The sequence below is a fragment of the Podarcis gaigeae genome (genome assembly GCF_964106915.1).
Source record: "Podarcis gaigeae genome assembly, chromosome: 4".
Taxonomy (NCBI): domain Eukaryota; kingdom Metazoa; phylum Chordata; class Lepidosauria; order Squamata; family Lacertidae; genus Podarcis; species Podarcis gaigeae.
This window is the reverse complement of record NC_139677.1, coordinates 67329044-67351600: the sequence shown is the minus strand read 5'-3', so window position 1 is coordinate 67351600 and position 22557 is coordinate 67329044. Positions and strand designations below refer to the sequence as shown.

The window sequence follows — 22557 nt, the reverse complement described above, 5'->3', positions numbered from 1 at the left end:
TTATTTAGCCATTTAAGTAAAGAATAATGTACCAAAAAAGCATGATGATATGAAACACATACATATGGAACTTTCCTAGAGTATCCTTTGTGCAATAGATGACACTTTCTCTTAAAAGTTTTCTTTTGCATTACACATCATGGTATTAGGAAGAAGAGAGAACTGAAGCGTGACTAGCACAGTTCTTAAAAAGTGACTCTTCCCACCAGATTCTGTTTTTAAATCCTAATACAAAATTTTCCTAAGTAATGCAGCCACATGTTCCCTATTTATGAGTAATTTTTTTGTAGCAAATAGAGAAGGTATGTGATAAAACACAGCTGAGACTGGGAAGTAACCTTAAGACCAATACAGCACTGAAATAAGAAACTTATCTCATACTTTTGCATGAGGGAGGTTTTATTTTTTTCCCCAATACAGAGAGAGAAGCTTGATGTGGAAAGATTTGTGTATATTGTAATAAGGGCAAGAGTGACATCATTTTTTTCATAATGCAGATACTCAGAATGGACAACTTCTGCATAGATCAGCAGTCAAATCTCCCCTTGTGTTATTCTACACATGTTACAATACATTTTAAAAAATTACATGAAGACTATCCAAGCATAGGGGGAAAATAATGTATAAAGTGTTTCAAAGGCAGACAAATATTGGAGAAATTATTGGAAAGCACTTCTGCTCACATAAGCTGGGGCACTTGATTCTGGCAGATTCTCCTCCCTTCTCAGCACTTAGAAGGGTCCTCCTCACCAAGGGAGCAGTCAGCAAAAATCGGGTACCCTAACTTATGTAAGCAGAAGTGTTTTCCAATAAGGCAAAGGCACTATTTGATGCAGCCCAATGTTTCGAAATGATTCTTTGAGAAGTGAGAAACTTGTGGTTACCAAAGTCTACAAAAAAGAAGCAGCAGCATTTTTGCTGAAAGGGATAACTCTGCTGAAATGGTCAACAGATTAAAAATGGATAAGAACAGGAACTACAAGAACAGGTGGAGAAAAAATAGAGAGTTCCCCTTTAAAATTACTGATTTTAATAATATTTTCATAGGTAGGGAAGATCAGCTTGTGTTTGACTTAATGTAGGCATATAGATATATTTGCATATTTACTATTAATTAGATCAGTCTGTTTCGTAACCAAGCTTACAGAACTCTAATGGTCTCTGAGTAACAGATCATTTAAGCTGTAATGATAGGAAATTAATTTTAAACTGGTTTTAATACTTAACTTGTTTAGACTATTTAGCCTAAAGAAAAGTTTGGCTGTAACAGCCACAACACAGTAAAATACAATATTACTATTATTGTGATCTAATTGTTTGGATGATTTGATTTTTCATGAGAGAATAAAGCATCTCAAGAAACATGCATGCACACACCCATAATGCATAGCATGGGAAAAGGAAAGTCATGACAGTAATGCATCTGCAAATGGAATAAGCTAAGTAGAAACTGTATTCTCTCTGTTGAGTTGCATTACCTGGTTCACATAGCAACTCTGCCAGAGACAGCAGCTTAGCTCACAAGCAACAATAAAACATAGTTCAGCACTACATGAATGAGCCTAAGGAAAACATTTTTGTGTTCCCCTCATACCCCTTCTTGTCTGACAGGAGGACATTGTCAGAGTTTAGTTTTACTTTTAAGGAATCTCTGCTCTGCTATGCATTTGAACCATAGGTCCTGCTTTAAACCAAACTCTGGTCAGTTTCACAGTGTGGTAAGAATTTATTTCTACACCACTTGTTCACTACCCAGGTAAGGGAACAGCTTTTAAACAAAACATGGAACCAAGTGAATTACAGCAAGCTCCAGCAGATCCAGTTAGGGACCTAGACTTTATTAGATACTATTGCAATAGGACAGAGCTCAACTTAACGTGGTTGTTCTAGCCACTTAAGAAGAAGGTCTGCCACAAGGAGCATCGGAACAAGGGTTTCATAGGCACAGCACACAAAGAGTTATAAACATCAAAACATTCCAAAACAACCTTCTACATACAACAAGAAAGGTTACAGGTCATGAGAGGCATTAGCTCCATACCGTTAACTTCACCCCCACAATTACCTTGGGGTGTCCCTAACTGCTCTGGCCATTTGGGTCTCAAATGTCCTACATTATCACTGTTTCCTTAGCAATCAGGCCTAGACAGTGTTGACATTCCTGTCCCTATCTCTTCCTCGGAACCTTTCAAGAAGATGCCAGATTTCACCCTGGTGCTAACTCAAAACAAATATAACAAAACATCCTTCATGATCATTTGTGCCATTTTCAGGGTCAGATTGGAAAGAAATGCAGCGTAGAAATCATAAAATGCAGGCACACAAAATCAAGCCGAATACATTCTAGCCAAAAGTTCAATAAAATTAATATTGGGACATTTTAAATATCAAAATCTACACCCTTGGTCTCTTAATTCTTACATCAATAGTAAGCCAACTTCAAACTAAGGGTTATGAAACTGGCTTACTAAACAAGCGAGAGTTGATGTCTCTGGTTTGAACATAATGCTATGCAGAGATTTCCTAAAACTTAACTCTTGTAATGATTCATTCTTGTCCATGCAGTATGAAGTAAGTGGAGAGTGTTCAATCCTTTGCTTGTGTTTGTTCAGACTCATCCATGCAGCATTATACTATGGTTCAATGTTACAAGCAAACACAATGTATAGCACAAACGTACTAACTCCTCTGGAACAAACGTTGTAACCAGATTCACTTAGGTGAATAATAGCTATTTTCTCAACAGACAGTAATTTAACTTTGTAAAAGTCTCAACATTTACAAATCTGATAACTATCTGGAGTAACTCCATATTATAGCTGAACAAGCATTATTTTAAAGTCATAAAGGACTGCTATGCATGAGCATGCAAAGCAGTTTGAGAGAAAAGTAAAAATAAGAGAAAATAATTCTATAATCCATTTGCTATAGCAATTATTTTTTACATATTTATTTATAAACATTTTTCCTCTGAAAGATCTGAAGACCTAGGGTCAGGATTCAAAGAACCACAAAACTAGCATCGTTGTTGTTGTTGTTGTTGTTGTTGTTATGAAATCAAATTTGCATGCTACCCTTCATCTAAAAATCATGGGGCAGTTCATAACATAAAAATATAAAATGAGAACACAAAATACATAATAAAACAAAAACAAACCAATATTTCCCCGTATCACAAACACATTTAAAAGGTCATAGAATATTAATCAGCCAAAGATGTGGTTATAGAAAACATTTTCACCTGGTGCCTGAAGATATTAATGAAGGCACCAGGCAAACCTCCCTGAGAAGAGAATTCCACTAACAGGGAGCAGAAAAGGTCCATTCTCATGTTGCCACCCTCCAGACCTCTCATGGAGGAGGCACTTAGTTGAGCAGTAGCCAGCAATTGGATCGACTTGAAAATGCCAGTGCGACTAAGGATGCAATATATTTGAGGAATGTGGGAACAATGAAGCATGACTCTTAACAGGCCTCGTAACATTAATTAGCCTTTGCCCAGGTTATTAAATGAAAACTTTTACTTGATCTCTCTGTTTCATTCCTGAAAATTACAGGGCTTCAGGGAGTGGAAGGGTTTCAATATCTGAATTTTATGGCATCTTCATACATGACATTTTTTTTCTGTACAGAAATACCCCATGTACAGTAGTTTTCCAACACAATTGTACAGCTTCCCTTATACTGTGCTGCACTGCATATAAGATAGAAAAGCCTACATCATCTTTCTGTCCTGAAAGCGGCTTCCAACAAATTGACACAATTTACAGTTAAACCAATCTAAAACATATAATTAAACAATGGAATGACATTGTAAAACAGAATGTAAAGTGTGAAGCAGCCTAACAAAATTAGCATAATTCCACTACTATTCCTCTTGGTACGTCCTCCGAAGCAAAACTTGCAGTTCTGAAGTCCATTTCCCTATAGAACTTACTTTAGAAGCCTTATTTCTTTCCCATTCTCTATAACTGTACTTGGTAAAGTTGCAGGTTTTTGTCTGAAAAAAGTGTATTCTGACAACAGTACAGAGAGACTGAGAAAGGAAGCCAAGGCATATGTTGGAAGGAGAAGTTCCCAACAATCCAAATAGCAAAGCTACCAAATTCTGTACACATGCCACTCCATTTCTGAAGGGAAATAGGTCTATTGTGAGCTCTTGCTTTTTGATAAATGAGAAACTGTAACTGCTAAAGGATATGGCCATCGGAGCACAGACAAGTTGGCACACATCTATAGGTAGAAAAGCCCAATTCAAGTATGTATAAGAGATGCAGGGGGCCTGGACAGTGCCTTCTATTTATATCACGGCAGCAAACGTATCAAACTGCATGAACACAGATGCAGAAGTGGTACAAAATGAAGTGCTATTATAACCAAAATCTCTATGAGTACGTGTTGTTTAATTTTTGCCTATGGTGTGTTTACCACAATTAAAGAGATAACAATTGTTGGAAAGTTTACCTAACATAACTGTGCAAACTGCAGTGATCAAGAACCCAAAGAACAGCACAATTAGCCGCATGTGTCAAAGGAGTCTTTATACAGTGGTACCTCCGGTTACGAACGTAATTCATTCTGGAGGTCCATTCTTAACCCGAAACCATTCTTAACATGAGGCACACTTTCGCTAATGGGGCCTCCCACTGCTGCTGTGCCACCGGCACGTGACTTCTGCTCGCATCCCAGGGCAAGGTTCGCTACCAGGAGACCTACTTCCAGGTTAGCAGAGCTCATTACCCGAAGCATTCGTAAGGAGGACGGTACATAACCAGAGGTTCCACTGTACTCATGTTTCTTCAACAGTAACCCAATGCCACAAAGCAAGCAACTTTTGAAAAAGAGGAATCTTTCAAAAGCAGTTTGTGATATGGTAAATCCAAGCCCTTGAGCACATTTCTGGAGCCCACCCAAAGTTTCTAGTCTTGCTAGTTTAAGTTATAAAATGGAGTTACTTCAGCTTTAATACATTACCTGTGCAAAAAAGTCTTATTTCTAGTCAAAGCAACTATAGTCAGAATAATTTAATAGTTAAGTCCCAGATGGCTGAGGAAACTGTCAACCAAATAGGATGCAATTCAGGAAAGGTTCCTGTAATATTCAAAAATGTTAAAATGCTCGGGCAGAGCCCTGATGATAGATGACAGAGAACTAGATATTTTGTTTCATGCCATTTGGGAGGCAGATCACAACAGATAACTGACTGTGTTGTAGCAAGTTACAGCCAAACTCCAACATCACAGAGCTTTGAGTGAAGGGCTATTTAAAATAATAGTAGTCTTTATACACTAAATGATTAGTCACTCCACCTGAGTGTCTTCTTTCTGGAAGCACATATTCCTCGACTACCACATACACAACTTAGTTGATTATTGGTATAATAAATCCACATTCCATAATTCCACACATTCAACAAACCTATATAGATGAGATACTTAAAGTGCCCAAAGATGGAAACTTTAATTCCAACATACCAGACTGATGGAGTGTAGGAGGTGCAGGGGTCTCCAAAGATGGCCTTTGTTCGTTATCAGGAGAGGATAGCAAGGAAGTAGATGGGGGGCTTTCAGTTGAGGAAGATGTTGAGGGAGCTTGAGCTGACACTGTAGATGATGATGATTGCAGCTGTTCAGGACCATCTACTTCCATTGTGGCCTCTGTTTCAGCACTTGCTAAGACACTGCCAGCAGCAGAGACTTCTGATCTACTGCTGCCACCTTTAAAGAAAAACAGCAACTTTATTTTTCAAAAGAGGACTCTCATACCATGTCACATTTGAAACAAAGAATATCTTCAGCACAGTACACTTTCAACTCTACATTAAACCAACTGGAAACACTGAGCATACTGCTATTGAACTTACATATATGTAAATGTACAATTGCCAAGAAAATCCAACACAAACCACATTTGACTTCAAAAGAGGAAACTTCCCCAAAATTAGGGGATTGGTAAAAACTAAAGTTGAAAGGGAACATCAGGAGGGTCAAATCACTCAAAGCAGAGAGCAGGAATAATAGGATAGTCTCCCAAAGGATGATGTAGAAAGTAGAGTCCTCCCACTTCAGACCTGTACCTTTTAACTTATTTATAAATTACTTCGAATAAGGGGTAAGCAGTAAGATAACAAAGTTTGCTGATGGTACCCAATACTTCAGTGTTTAAAACCAAAAATATTATGATAAACTCCAAAGGATCTCTCCAAATTGAGTGAATGGGCAGTAAAATGGCAAATGGAATTCAATATAAACAAGTGTAAAGTGATACACACTGCATCAAAAAATAAATCTTAATTTCATATACACTCATGGAGTCTGAGCTGGAGTGACTGACCACAAACAAGACCTTGGGGTTGTAGTGGATAGCTTAATTATGATGCTGACCCAGTGAGAAGCTGCTGCTGTAAAAGACAAATTCCATGCTAGGGATCATTAGGAAAGGAACTGAAAATAAAACTGCTAATATCAGAATACCATTATACTAATATATGGTATAGGGTTGACCACCCGCCCGCTCCTACACAACGGGCACCAAGCACACCGGCAGGGCCCGGATGCGCATAAAAAAAAAGATTGCAGACAGTGGGTGCTATTGAAGTGTGCGTGCCACGGAGGATGAAATATATACATACATACAGTATATATGACACATGCACGCACACATGCATTATATGAGACTGTCTACTCTGCACAAGAGCAGTCAATTTGTAGTAAAAAAAACAACCCAGACATTTTCAAAAATCTTCCCTGACAGACATTTTAAACCTGAAAAAGAGGACATGTTTGGGGAAATCCAGATTACAACCCTATATATGACTGTGCTTAGAATATTGTGCTCACTTCTTGTCACTTCATTTCATGAAGAATGTTGTACAGCTGGAAAAAAATATCAAGGGGGTGGAGCAAGTCTCCTGTGAAGAAGGTTGAAATATTTGGAGCTTTTTGGTTTAGAGAAAAGTTTTTTCCCCCTCCGTCATAGCCCTAGAATTAAGATATATCTGATGAAGCTGGAAGACTGAGGAAAAAGGAAATCCAAAGACAATAAGGCTATCAATGGCTACTAGGCTAGGCTTCAATAGCTAGGTTCTACCTCCAAAGTCAGAGGCAGTGTGTCAGAATACCAGTTGCTGGGAATCACAAGTTGTGAGAGTGCTGCTTTTGGTCTTTTCATAAGCATCTAGTTGGCTACCTTGAGAACAGGATACTGGACTAAATGGGCCATTGGCCTGATTCAGATGGCTTTTCTCATGTTCCTATGCCAAGTGTGCCATTTTTTAAAATGTTGATTACTACCTTTTATTTCAAAAATCCCCTTGTCATTTCATGCTGAAGGCAGTTAAGAACATTCACCTCTAGACCGAGATCGTCCTCTTCCTCTGTTGCTCTGTGCAACTTCACTTGCTTCTTCAAACCATCTTGACAACATGTCAGACATTCTTTGCATTAATGAAACATTAGGGCTCTGTTCACCTATATATAAAGAGAGGTGTCAATCCTTTTACTGTGAAGTAGCACAGTACATTTTTCCTTCTGCTACTTGAAATCTTGCATATTTACATCTCTGAAAGGTGAAAATATTTCTCAATATGTTTTTTCAACATATTGGTTTTCTCATTCTTCATTGTTCAGAAACGGTTAGGCTTTGTAAACAAAATTTTAAAAATGCTTTTAGTGCTTTTTAAAGACACCCAGTCTGTGTGGCTTTGCTGGTTTCATTTTTTCAGCTGTTTGATCACACCTAATTACTACACTATTACAAAGAAAAAAGGGGTGAGAAAAAAACCCTTCTCTGCTATAATTGCTTCAGCCAAGAGTTGTAGTGTTTGACTCACTGTCTGCAGGGAAAAGTGATCCCAGCTGAGTAATTTCATGACCTGTACACAAGCTTTTAACTGGCAATTCCTCTATCCTCCTGTTGGTGGCAAGACAATACCAAATTCATTTCAGTAGTGAGGAACTAGGACAGGGAAAATCCTACATGTTAAGATCTGGCAGCTTGAGATTTCAATCCATCTACAATTTCTCTCTCCAGAGTCAACCAAGCATGAGTAGTCTGTTTGATAAGAGCTGCTATATTCATTTTGTACATGTTATTAACGGCCAGTGGCCTTGCTGACTTGAACTAAGGCTGATAAAAGCAGTAAGAAAAGGCTCTGTTACTGGAAAAACCAGAATGTTGGAATTTGCTTCAAGTAAAACAAGGTGCCACTATCTGACTAACCAGTGTTCACTTTTAGCTAAGAATACCATTTTTAAAACATAAATCCCAGAAATAATTAACAGAACAACCTGTTATTCACTGATTCAGATTTTGAACTGAAATCAATCTACAAAAGACAAGATATTACCATCTCTTTCTCTCTCACTTTCAGGCCTTGCTCTTGGTCCAGTATCTGACCAGTCTCCTCTTAGTCGGAGTCGTTTCACAGGAGGCTGCCGTAACTGGAGAAATAATGACAAGAGGAGCATTTAAGATGTAAACATTTTATTTCTGCAATAAGCTGAAAAGGTAGAAATATTAAACCAAAGCTGAAATTCTTGTTTTTTGAGTGAAGGAATTCAAGAATTTGGGCTAAATGTTTTCTCAACTTAGTTGATCTGGTGAATCTGCTTCAATTACTAATACGGCTTAGGAAACAAACTATGCCAGTGCAGTCATAATGGATCTGAACTGAACTGTATCCAAGGGGTACTTTAGGGGTACTCAATTAGACTTTTACCCACTTGGGTGGGAGAGGGAGGGATCTTCTACATGCTGTATCAAACTGTAAGACAGCTGAGATTTTATATTATAGACAGTTTTATTTAACTTGTGATGAAGTCTTTGGCTGAAAAGCTAGGATAAAATATTTTAAATTAAATAAAATATACAGTAATACATATTTAAAATTCCTAATATTTAAGGTATACATCTGCCAGAGAAAAATGTTTGTACATATATTTAATTTGCATCCATGGATCACTAATCAGATTTTGCCACTGCAAAACCCTTCAGTCTGCTATGTCAGATAAGGTGATCTATGTAAACACAATTACAATAGTTATTGTTATTTGTATACCATTCAGCTCTATTTTTGAGAGTCTGTTGCATTTCGTTTTTATCTTTTTAGAATATTTTAGTGGATGTTGTATTTTTATTGCTTCTATGTAAACCACTTCAATATTTTTTTATTATGGACTTTCAAAAGTTCATAAATGAGAAGATAGATAGGTATAGAAAATGCCTACAAAGAAGCTTGATTGAAACTTGAGAATGGAGTTTAATTCCATGTAAGTGGGTGAAGGATTGAATGCCTTAATTATTTCACTAAAACTTAGCCTGTATTTGTCAGCAATCTTTTAAACTCTCAGCCCTGTCAAGAATGAATGAACGTTGTTTTCTGCAACTCTAGTACCGTGGACGCTCAGGTTGCAAACGTGATCCATGTAGGATGCACATTCGTTACCCGCAGCATTCGCAACCTGCATCTGCGCATGTGTGGGTTGCGATTCGGCGCTTCTGCGCATGTGCAACCGCCAAAACCTGGAAGTAATCCGTTCCAGTACTTCCGGGTTTCGGCGGTCTGGTCTGCACCCGAAAAGACGCAACCTGAAGTGGCTGTAACCCAAGGTATGACTGTAAGTCTCTTTAGGTACACATGATAATCAAAAGAAGATGACTAAGGTAGTATGGCAACAGTGAACACATCTTTTAATGTTCCAAAATATTCAGATATTTTGAATACAATTGTATATATCTGGGGGAGCTATAAAACTGAATTGTAGAAGTGGAACGGTGTCCTGAACATGCAAATCTTATGCTCAAGGTACATATCACATTATAGCATATTTTGCATCTTTCCTTATCCTCAGAGGTAGAGCAGAAGTCTGAACATGAAACACATGTGTACCAGATCTCAATAATAAATCAAAAGCAGCAGAAGGATCAACATAATTTAGTTCTTTCTTTTTTTAAGGGCTGGGAGACAGAAACAGTATTTGCCTGGCAACAAAAGAACACCACAACCAACGATGCCCATGTCACAGCTGACAGCCAGGGACTCTAGCAGCAGGGACACTCAGAGGAGAGTATCAGCAGTTGACCGCAGCACATGAGCAGACCAGACATTTTAGACACCTGAATAGAACCCACTGGGTCCTAGTCTAAATTTAAATAGTAATTGAAACAAGAGATCAGTTAACATAGCTTTCACCAGCTACATCTGCAACACTGCTGGAATTTTCAGTCCAGATTCAGCCAGGTGGAATATTTGGATATTCAGGTGGTCAGGTATGCACATGATAGTTACAATGAAGTGAAGCTAATAAATGGTTTATTTTCACTTGGTCATACATAATAAAGATATTGGCAGTGTTCATGTATCATGCTAACAACCACATGGTGCCCTCCTGATATTGCTAGCTACCATCATCCTTGACCACTAGCTGTGCTGGCTGAGACTGATGGGAATTGAAGAGCACATTGGATACCCATCTGCTAAGTCATAGTTTAGCATGATGTGAATAAGCTGCAGTGAGCCTCTAGCTCCCTTCCTCCCTACTCCTCTGGTACAGCTGTGAGGGGTTCAGAAGCTTTTGCTCCTGTTCTTCCTTAACCACAACCTGACATGTCACTGGAACCTGAAATCATTGATTAAAAGTAGGCTTGTTTCAAGGAAACATTAACTTTATTTCAGAAGTTCAGTCCACATGACAAGCTGTAGCGAAGCAAAAATGGAAGTGAAAGCTTCCAAACTCCTCCTCAGAGCTACACCACAGTAAGTGGGGAAAGGGGGCACACTCAAGCTCAAGGCTCACTAAGTCACATTCTTGTCATGCTACGTGTGCAGAGAGCAACCAAGATGATCAAGGGTCTGGAAGTCAAGCCTTATGAGGAATGGTTGAGGGGGCTGGGTATGCTTAACTTGGAATAAAAAAGAATGAGAAGATATATGATCGCCATCTTCAAATATCTAAATGGCTGTAGCATGGAAGATGGAGCTAAGCTTGTTTTCTCCTGCTCTGAAGACTAGGACCTGAACTAATGGCTTCAAGTTACAAGAAAGGAGATTTTGACTAAACATCAGAAAAACTTTCTAACAGTAGGAGCTGTTCAACAGTGGAACCTCTCCCTCCTGAGGTTGTGGGCTCTTCTTTCTTGGGAGGTTTTTAAGCAAAGCCTGGATGGCCATCTGTCATGGATGCTTTAGTTGAGATTCCTGCATTGCAGGAGCTTGGACTAAATGATCCTCAGGATACCACTTCTCTTACTTTCAAGTATTGGTATTTGGATGTGGCGTGGCAATTTTTGAATAAATGTAAGCCCTAGGGCATGTGAAACTAGTGTGGTTCTTTTGAATTCTAGCCATCACATTTTGTACAATTTATTGAAATGACTGAATCAATATTATTGGCAGTGGGGAGGAGACATTTAATAAACTATTTTTATATATATCAACATTTCTATATTTTAAAAAAACTTCACAGTTTACATATAGCTTGCTAACAACACAGACTTCCTTTTTTCATATGTGGGACAGGACAGTTTTGGGGGCAGGGGTAATATTATTGATGGATTCTCACATATAGTGCCAGATGAACTCTTCATGTTGCTATTTCTGTCTTCAAGGAAACATTCTGTTATTAACACATGGCTGCTTCTATATCTAGAGTAGAATTACATATTGGTAAACTGGTCCAGAAAGTTTTTGCAGCCATAGCTTGGAACAGACTGGCAGGTTTACATCTGAAGATATTCAGAATACCAAAACACCATGGCAAATGAGAAACCTCCCAGTTTTATTTGTAATTTGATCACGATTTAACACTATACAATTGATAGATTTTCTTTGTCCAATACAAGCAGTAATCTAAAATTATTGAATTTTATGGTGTTTTAATGGAAGGTCAGCCATATAACAGGTTGACAGGGGCCAAATTTGTGCACAGCAAGCAACGTGTGCACAAACAACTATCATTTACATGAAAACCTATCCACTCTAACTAAAATGTGTAATTTAAATGTAACTACAGTATGTGTAACTAACGGTGTATTTAATACAGTTATTTAAATATTTTTCCAGTCAGGATAATTGTATAGGTTCTCACTAAATCAATCTTATAGAAGATATTTCTAATTATTTGCTCAGCTTAGTAGGATCTGAATTTGAATCTACAAGCAAAATCTCTATTTAATAACCTAACATTAAAATTATACTGATGTCTTGTTTCAAAATGGCACTAAGACACAGCACCTTTTTAAATAATAAACATTTTCCAGTACAGCTTATAAAATTATTTGCACATAATTCTAAGCCAAATCATGGCTTAGTGGGAGTTTTGCTCCTCCAGTCCTGCTGCTGCAGTGCTGTGAGCTAAGCCATAGTTTGGCTTAGCATGTTGTTCAAACTGGTTGGTGAGACAAACCACAAGCCCAGGTTTGGACAACATAGTAATCCAAACCACAGATTAGCTCAAAACATTGCAAAACTGCTATTTTTTGTTCTGTGAGCCACCCTGAGACCTCTGGGTATACGGCGGTATATAAATTCAATAAATAATAATAAACTGGAGAAGCAAAATGGCAACAATCTCCTTTCCTGGGGTCTGTCTTTATGCTAAACTATGGCTTGGCTTATCATTACATATTAACTCTTTTCTGTCTTCAAAATCATTTTAACACCAGGAACTGTGGAACACTTACTTCTTCTCTTCTTTCATCTGAAGACGGAACTTTAAGTTCTCTAGCTGTGTCATCCTTGGGATCAAACAAGTATATATAATCTGAAGAATAGCTCACAAGAATTTCTTGGCCATCTTCACTGTAGCATAGAGATGTTACCCTACAGGATTTGTTGTTCAGATGGGGAGGAACAAAACGCGCCACTAATCCTGTGGTACCCCGGCCTGCATAATTACCTACATTAAAAAATAATTGAATTAATTTTCCATTACACATGAGCCTTCATTTACAAATGAGCCTTCTACTACATGATCTTTCCTTCCTAAAAAAAGCTCAACTTTGACCTGAACCCCCAAAAAGGGGGTAATTACTGCCAGTTTGTAACTGTGAGTAGATCACAGTCTCTTGGAAGTTGGCCACCCCGGTCTAATCCATCACATTTTGTGGTAGTGAAAGCTAACTATGAATTGTCTAAAGAAGTACAGGCGTCAACCAACTTACATGGGGAGTTACCATCCAAGACCCCGTGTGCATAACTGAAATTGCATAGAGACGACAAGAGCACCCTCTAAACACCCTCTCTACCACTCTCTCTTCGATCCATACCAAATATATCATATCCAAAAACACCCACAACTACAACTGAAGCTCTGGGGCCAGTAGGAAGCTGGAGGATGCATGGGAAAGCAGATACTGCTGCTGCACTACCCCCATCAGTTGTTAGGCGGGGAGGATGAGCAGTGTAAACAAAGCTCTGCTGCACCTCAGGTCTCTTCGGGGCTTCCTCCATCCTCATTGATATCCTCTTCAGGCTCTGGGGAGGGTCTCTTTGCAAGGACTGTTCAACTTTCTCCTGCCACTTCCAGGTTTGAATTGAATTTTTTATTTCCTAGCACCACTCATATACATGGTGGTGCGCAAGTAAATTACACGCAATGGATGCCTGTACTGTGTATATTAGTCCTAAAATGTGTCTATTTTTTTACACACTGCATTCTTTTATAAACCTCAGTTATGCCCCGGTTACTTGCTATTTTGCTACAATTTAAAGCCACATACACAGTACCTCCTCTTTGCTGATTTTTGGAGGGCACAATGAAATGAAAGCATTCACCAATTCAGAGTAAAAGCTGTCTACTGTCATTCCAAACTGGCCACATATCCAGTGTTATTGGTTACGCAATATTGTTGTACATTACCAAGTTGGCTACATAATTTCCAACTGGGATCACGTACAGTATTTGGAAACAGAAACTGTACTAATATTAGTTAGAATATTTTATCTAAACAGAAATTTAGATTCAAAGTATTAATATCACAATGAGACTATAAAATAATTCCACAGTACTTACATTAACCTCACTCTTCCTATGGAAACTTTCTATCCTATCCATCTATCCATCTGCTTTTTCCTCACCTCATAATTTCAAACAAACAGTAGAGCAATAATAAATCACATTCTGCAGCCTTTTCTAGGCATTTTTAGCTACATTAAGTGCACAACTCAAGTTCTTATCCTTTACTGAAATCAAGCCTAAATGCATGTAATTGAACTTTTTTCATATTCTCACATTTATCGTTGCCTCAATATTCCTCCCTAGACAAATTTTAGATTGTCAGTTCTTTGAAGGGCCAGGGCTTGCCCTTTTGTTGATATTCTCTGAAAAGCACCATGAACACTGAGACCACCATCATTTCTTAATACTCAAAACCACTAAATGGAAAGAACAGCAGAATTTCTTCATTTATTTACCATGGCTGCAAATCAAAGGAGTTCACTCAAATTTATTCAGTGAGAGAATCCACCCCCCCCTTTAAGTTGGAATTTCCAGCAGCTCTTGTAGCAAACCTAAAAACTGTTCTTAGAAGGTCAATTTTAAAGAGCAGGTCAGAGAGAAGAATTGCTCTATGGGACATAAAATAATGCCAATGTGCATACATGCCTCTGAATCATAGTCAAAATTTCACTTTAGGACATCAATACTTTTCAGTCCACATTACAGAATACCTTCTAAAGTGTGATACAAGTTTTCATGAGTATAAATTTAAAAATTATGAGAAGTTCTGCGTTTATGCAGAAAATATATTTTTCATTAAATCATCTCATTAAGAGGTTCACATCCTATAATCTTCAACTATGGTACTCAAAAGTCAGCTGTTTTACAGTATCTTGCAAGTATTGTCCTACCTGTTGCTCTTGTGCCAAGCATTCGTCGATCGTAAATTCTTACTGAACTATCGGAGCAACCAACTGCAAGATAATATGGTATTGGAGGGCAAATAGCTACAGAGGTGGCTGCCCTCCTACAGTTTATTAAAATATCCTAGAACAAAAGGAAAATATTGCACTTGTTTAAAATGTACAAGAACAAGTGGCATTAAATCACACCAACTAATACAATCCTAGAAAAAAATCAATATGGTTGTGTTTTAGAAAAAGCCAACTCTGGCCCTTGTTAATATATATTTTAAGCATGTTATTGGACAACAGACGAGTATGGCAACAACAAAAAGACTAAGCAAACAAAAGCATTGTTTAGTAACATCAACTTGCAGCTGTAAACACAAAGCTTTCATCTGTCTAAGATTTTCTCATAAAAAGAGGCCAGAAAGTGAATCACAAGGGGCAGAGATTGCCTAAGCTACTTTAAAAGGATTGGGCTAGAATAGATTTATGTACAGATAATTGGATGTAAAGAGCAACGCAATGAGATTAAGTACTGCAAATAGTTTCAACATAAAAAAGAACAATACTGAGTATAGCCTATAAAAATGAAGTAAAATAGTTAAGTAAAATGCATACTTGGAAGCAACTTTGTATAAATTAGAAAAATAAATCCTATTACTGTTACAGTCATAAAGAATTTGGTAAATTATTTTCACAGCTGGATTGATTCTAATTATCTAATTATCAATGAATTTAAGGATGCTCCATAACAAAGTGCTGTAACATATCAAATAGTTCATAAAAAGCCTGAATTCAAACCAAATCAAATTTTTCATATCTGTTCAATATTATAGTATGGCAGATAAGTAATACATATTTCAAAAATAACAAATTATATTTTCCTTTATATAGTTCATGGTCACCTCACTAGATTTCACAGCATCAGGACCAAAACAGGCCAGGATCATAAGATCTCAGGTTCTGAAAACAATATAGCTCTTTATTCACACCCTCTTATAAAAGCGTCTCTTACATCTTTACAATCTTCTTTTGTGCAACTTGTCTTGATTCTAGTATCAAACCATCTCACAGTGCCATCTTCTCCACAAGATAGAAAAGTATAGGGATCATTGGGGACTGTCATGATCTGAAACGTAAGCAAATAGTATACTTTAAAATGGCAACAGCCTTAAACAATTGAAAATAAAAGCCAGGATCCAAAGTACCATAGAACAACTTGTGCATGCAAGGAGGCTTGAGATTATTTTCTTGAAAAATATCCTCCCATCTGCACACCTCATGGAAAGCTGATTTAGAAATGGGGGGGGGGGTTCAAATCAGTTGTAACAAAAGCAATATGATAATGTAAGACTGCCTTATAGTATACAAATAGTTTTTTGGAGGTGGGAAGGCGTTCTTTAGAAGACTGAAAATCAAGGTACAAAAAATCATGCCCAGGCAATCTTCTTAAATAATAGATGAATGTAAACAAGAAAATTTGGACCATATTTTCTAATTGGGCCAAACTTTAGGTTATTAAACTGCAGTGTGAAAAAGAATAGATAAGCAATAGTCAGCACTCATGACTTTATAGTTATAAGATACAACAGAAATATTAATTTTCAGTACCTCATAAGTAGTTCCATAATGGCATGTGAATTGGCACTGTCTGTTGGTTTCAGCATCTTGCTCAACATTGGTAAAAAAAATGACTCCATCTCCTGAACAGGACACGATCTGTTTATCACTGGTGCATGGCAAAAATTTTGCACTAAAAATATTTGCCCTGTGTCCTGAGCGAATGGTTGTTAAAACCTAGAAAACAAGGATTACTGTGTTAGCTTAACATTTTAATTACGGTAATATTGATCACATCTATCTTTCTCACCTTATTCCAAAAAGCAGGCTACCATACTATTTTATCTTCATAATCCACTCTCTTGTTTTACACCAGGGATAAGTAATCTCTGGCCTGAAATTGTTTTCCCCAAATAACACCCATCTGCCCCACACCTGTCACCAGATGTGGGGCAGGTATAGAGGCACAGATATGCAACTGAGTTCTCCATATGAAACTTGATTGTGTGGTCAATCCTTGCAGAAAGTAACTTTGCCAGCCCTATGCTTGGCACTTGGGAAGAAGTGAGCACAGAGCCCCTTGCACTGTGGTTCCCAAGCCCAAACAGCCCACTGGCTGTAAGATGCTCAGAATGTGCTGCACAAAGGATTTGGACATGTGGGTCATCCTGGCCATCTGTCAAAGCTGGCCTGCAGGGATGGAGACAGATGAGGACCTGGCCCTTTGGACCAAAAAGGTACACCACACTCTTGATGGTTCTACACCACCCATAACTGAAGGCTTTGACCAATGCACAGCTCTAGCAACTGCACTACAACACAATAGTACAGTGCAAGGTGGTAAGGGGCGGTGAGACAATATAAAGAGTAATAAGGCAGAAATCATGGTATCAAGATAATACTGAAAACTTTCTGTGCAGAGCTGGTGGACTTAATATGTTTTGTAACTCTCCTGCACAGGACAGATATACTATTTTGAAAGAATAACCAAGCAATCCATGATATATGCAATGTCACAAAAAACAAAGCTTTCAATTACAAAAAAATTAATAACATTTTAACTATTCAGAAAAGTGGATAAAGGGACTTACCTTTCTACTATATGGATTAGTAATTACAAGATTTGTATCATCAGATCCAGATAAAATATATTCTCCTGTATCATTCCAGCATATTGTATTCACCTGTAAGCAAGTATTTAACACAATAATTAATATCTAAAGAAGGGGCGAACAATGTTAAGATGCAAACTATCTAACTTTACCGGAAAACAACACAACTCAGTCATATACTTTGTATGACTTGCACACCTGTATATTCAGCTGCATGAGCAGTACTTCTCTCACACTTGCAGTCTCTTTGGTTCATACCACAGCAGAACATCACATATGACAGAGGTGGGGGAACTTTTTCAACCCAAGAGCCACATTCCCTTCTGGGCAACTTTTCAGGGGCCACATAAAAGCGGCAGGCAAGGCGAGGGACAAAAATGGGGCAAGAATTCTATCCAATTCTTCCATGGAACAGACTTCCACTCAAATAATGTTGGAGTCCACCCTGTGTGCATAGGGTTGCAGCCTAAATTAACTCGTTTTCACTGGGGCATTTATCAATTATCCCCGGAATAAAAAAATGAGTATCTAAACTCTCCTATAATGAAGTCTATGGAGAAAGACCATACGGGAGAATTTAATTTTAGAGATAAAAGAAAATATCAAAATTATTTTTTTATATTTCGATTACTCTTTAAAACATATGTATGAAAATTAAAATAATTATCATGTTCCCAACAAACCTTTATTCCACAAGATCAAATTCCTTGTGATATAAGAATTAGAGTCCCAGGATGTAGATTTTTTTTAAAAAAAGTTCCAATATTAATTGTATTGAACCTTTGGCTAGAATGTATTATGCTTGATTTTGTGTGCCTGTATTTTATTACTACTATGCTGCATTCCTTTCCTATCTGGCCCTGAAAGTGGCACAAATAGCCCTCCAGGATGTTATTCTATCTTAGGTTTGCTGTAGTGTGTAAAATCAGCTATACTTGAAGCTTCCTGAGAGATAAGAGAACACAGCCAAAGGTCTGGTTGCCAGGGGAACAAGTGACATAAATGCAACATTTGAGGTCAAAATGACCTGGGCACTTGGGGTTCCCCAAGGTAACTGCAGAGGAGCCTTACATTTTAAACATCCCATTACCTGTAACCTTTCATGATGTATGTAGAAGGATGTTTAAGAATGTTATGTTTTGATGTTTATAACTCTTTGTGTGCTGTGCCTATAAATCCCTTGTTCTGATGCTCCTCGTGTCAGACCTTCTTCTTAAGTGGCTAGAACAATCACGTTAAGTTGAGCTCTGCCCTATTGCAATAGCTATAATAAATAATTCCCTTGGTTCCTTTACTTATTTAAAAGATGGTCCCTCGCCTGAGTAAGAATAAGGCAGTGTAGAAGTACATTCTTACCACACTTACAAGAACAATCTTGTACGTCCTAACATGTTTTTAAAAATGTGTTATAACAACAAATTTTCAGTAGGGAAAAAAATAAAATAAAATAAAATAAAGTAGATATACTGGGAAGAATACTAAAAGCTCATGTTCACCTTGTCATGGAAATGCCAGTTACCATTACTTAACTTCTTGTTCAAGCATGCATTCTTTTTAAACAAAACAATAATAATAATAACAACTTACACAGCCATCATGCACATTCAGCGTTGCTTCAAGTTTTAATCTTTGGATAAATTCTCTCCTTCCTGGAGGGGAAAATGCAAAATTAGCAAAAAGGTTTAGATACTTACAAAAGTAATTTTTTTATATATTTATAAAATATAATGCTTTATAAATATATGTGTGTTTTATAAATATATATGTACTGGTGCCTTCTTTCTTTCTATGGAAGGTATTGCATTGCCTCTACAGCTAAGATTCTTAAAGCACAATGTGAACCTTCCTAAAGGTAATGGGATTTGCTGGGTGATGGGTGAGCTCCTTCTCAGTTCCATCCAGCCATGCGTGCATTGACCCATCCTAAAATGGGTCCAGGTGGAAGAACCATAATGCATCATCACCCAATCAGTACAATGTCAGAGGCAATACGTACCCGCCCCCAAACTTGAGCAGATTTCCCCACAGGCCTCAGCACTTAAAATGTCCTGGTTTTCCCTGGTGTCCCTTCCTTGAGGAATAGCACATCCCACATGCCCCTGATCCCTCCTGTTGTTTCATCTGCAAGGACAAGAGTGAACACTGCCAAATGAGTAAGTTGTCTTTGCTTTAACAAAAACATTATGTGACCGAGATTCAGTATGATATGGTAAGACACTCGCCCCATACTTTAAGGTAAAATATTAGCTACTTTGTATCCACCTGTTGGCAAATAAGAGTTCTAGATAGCTATTTTCCTCTCACAAATCAGTTCCTTCATATGCCTGCTCAGCTGTTATGTGATTTTTTGGGAGAAAACAATCATATGCCCTAATCTAGAATCAAGAGCACTTAAATATATGAATTATTACTGGTACATTGTGCAAAGAAAACCATGAGGAAAGGAAGCATGCGCAATCATGTAAATGAATACACTGGAATTAAAAGGTTTAAGATGTCTTTCCACTCATACAAATCAGTATGAGTTTCAATCATATAAAAGCAAACTAGTATTGTTTGGACAAGCTTTCTCTACAAATAGACCCATGTAAACATAAATCAAGTCTACCAGTCTTAGAAGCATTACAGGTTGCACTTAAGGTTGTATCCAACATGCAGAACAGATTCCACAGAATCATAAAATTGTAGAGCTGGAAGGGCCCGAGTCCATTCCATTTGTACAGTAAGACTTCGCATTCCACTCCTCTCCCTTATAACCCCCACAACCTCAAAGTCTGCTTTGGAAGTTGTGGGACCCTCTGGAACAGATTTTGGGGCACATAGAGGCTGCAGAATGAAATAGTGAAAGAGACTTGTGTGAATAAAAGTGTTGAATTCCACTCTAAATATATTCTTGTGAGAATGTATTAAAACCTTCATTTTATGAAATTAATACTTAACATCAGATGAGCACTGTAAGCAGAGGAGTTGCCCATATCCAACACATCCTCACCTGTTTTTGCCTAAATGCAATCAATGTTATATTCTATTTGCCACTGGATTGGCCCAAAGCATTTTAGGTTTGCCAAGCAGAAGCTTTTGATCTCTCAAGATCAAATATATTAAGGCAAGGAAATCTACTTTCTCTTTTGAAAATAAGCCATATGACTGACCCATATATGCTTGTACAGACACTATAGCATAGATAACCTATACAACATCTATTCCAGAAAATTATCACACTAGGCATGATAGTTGTGTTGTAAAGTTATGTTTATAAGTCTTCACTGGAAACTCGTGATCATGCAATGAAAATCTATTAAAGCTGGCCCATACCATCTTTCTTATGCTGCTATTGCCCTTCTAGTCAAATGAGCTTGTTGTTGCCAAGATATAGCTTTTAGCTTTTTCAGTTTCTTCAACACTGATTTTAATAAGACTTTTCAGGCAATTGTCATGATTTTGTTTTCAATATCTTCCTTTCCAGTCTGATTTTATGTCATCTTTTTCACCAGATGATGCATTTGCCATTCTACTTACATAGAATCATTAGCAAATATTATACGGTCATCATAAAAAAAAGCATGTTAGCTGTTCTCTGAAGAAAATTGTACACTCCCAGTTTGTTTTACTTAACAGTGATTCCAGAGCTATGACAGCTTCAGATATATTGTGGATCACTGAGTGATTCCTGCAGCACAGTTGGCTATTCTTTGCAGATCAATATACATGTTGTTAATTTCAGTGTTGCTCAAAGCACCGAGGACATCTGTTCCCAACAGGATAAAAAAAAAAACCCTGAGAAAATTCAGATTTTAGTATTCTATGTGATGTTGGGAAGTGATAATTCTGAAACTTTTAAGTATTCTGAGTACCACAACCATTATACTTTAATTGAATTATCACCTTTTAAAAATACTCTTCAATAAGTAAATTTAAGTATAAATTTCCCATTTTAATTTCAATAGTTGAGATGTATTTTCCTCTCACCCAGGAACAGGGGAAAAACTATTGTGCAAGTAGAAATAATTCTGTTTGTAGCAATCCTGATAGCTGTATTACACTTTCAGACATACTACAGATCTTAAATGAGTGCATGGCTAAATATAACCTTTCCTGTTTAGTCACTGATAATGTTACAATCACTTGAGCTTTTAACTGAGGTAAACAGTGTTACAGCAAGACTAAGTCAAACATTTAAAATACTAAGTTCACAAAAGCAACTTAATTTTGATGAGAAAAGGAATTCAATATGCTATATGCTTTTACAAGTTTAAGTGACCATAAAAGGTATATTTTGCACGTTTCATATTGTGTAGAAAACATAAGCAGAAGCTCACGCTCTCTGCAGCAAACCAAGCCTAGTTCTCACTGTGTCCAGACTACACTGCAAATAGGTGGGGGCTCATAATCATAATAATAAAATTATACCCTGCCCATCTGGCTGGGTTTCCCCAGCCTCTCTGGGAGGCTCCCAACAGAATTAAAAGCACGACAGAACATCAAACATTTAAAACTTCCCTAAATAAGGCTGCCTTCAGATGTCTTCTAAAAGTGAGACAGATGTTTATTTCATTGACATCTGATGGGAGTTCCACAGGGCAGACGCCACTGCTGAGAAGGCCCTCTGCCTGGTTCCCTGTAACCTCACTTCTTGCAGGGAGGGAACCGCTAGAAGGCCCTCAGCACTGAACCTCAGGCTGAATGATGGGGGTGGAGACACTCCTTCTGGTATATTTACCTCTCTACACTACCAACACACTTACCTTGGTTGCACTATAGCCCTGTCAAAAATGTTGAGGAATGAATGCCAAACATATTATTTTTATCATGTACGTATGGCACGGCTAAAATAGCAGATTTAGTATAACACTGGCCTTTAGGCAGCAAAGCAACACACCATGTTTTATATATCAGGTACATGTCTAGATAAGTCACCCATATATGGTATTGCCCTCCTCACCATCAATCAATCATGAATACAAGCAGGAATGCCATCTGCATTGAATCTAAAAATTATTTTAAAATCACCGTGTGTTAAAATAACTAAATATTTGCTAA

General features: G+C 37.6%; 1 protein-coding gene across 7 annotated transcripts in view; it reads right to left on the bottom strand.

The window, feature by feature from the left end:
- The window catches only part of DCAF6 (DDB1 and CUL4 associated factor 6), a 47687-nt gene that overhangs the window by 19477 nt on the left and 5653 nt on the right, over nt 1-22557 (bottom strand). For 2 of the 7 annotated variants that reach the window (XM_083736371.1, XM_083736370.1), the window contains exons 2-11: nt 19514-19638; nt 19105-19166; nt 17497-17589; nt 16457-16642; nt 15861-15974; nt 14849-14984; nt 12682-12896; nt 8348-8441; nt 7350-7469; nt 5475-5717 (exon numbers count right to left, since the gene is read on the bottom strand). In XM_083736371.1, the coding sequence (XP_083592497.1) occupies nt 5475-5717; nt 7350-7469; nt 8348-8441; nt 12682-12896; nt 14849-14984; nt 15861-15971 (919 nt within the window). In that variant the 5' untranslated portion in view covers nt 15972-15974; nt 16457-16642; nt 17497-17589; nt 19105-19166; nt 19514-19638. The remainder of the gene's footprint in view (nt 1-5474; nt 5718-7349; nt 7470-8347; nt 8442-12681; nt 12897-14848; nt 14985-15860; nt 15975-16456; nt 16643-17496; nt 17590-19104; nt 19167-19513; nt 19639-22557) is intronic. The other 5 variants (XM_083736368.1, XM_083736366.1, XM_083736367.1 and 2 more) reach the window with 3 other exon arrangements.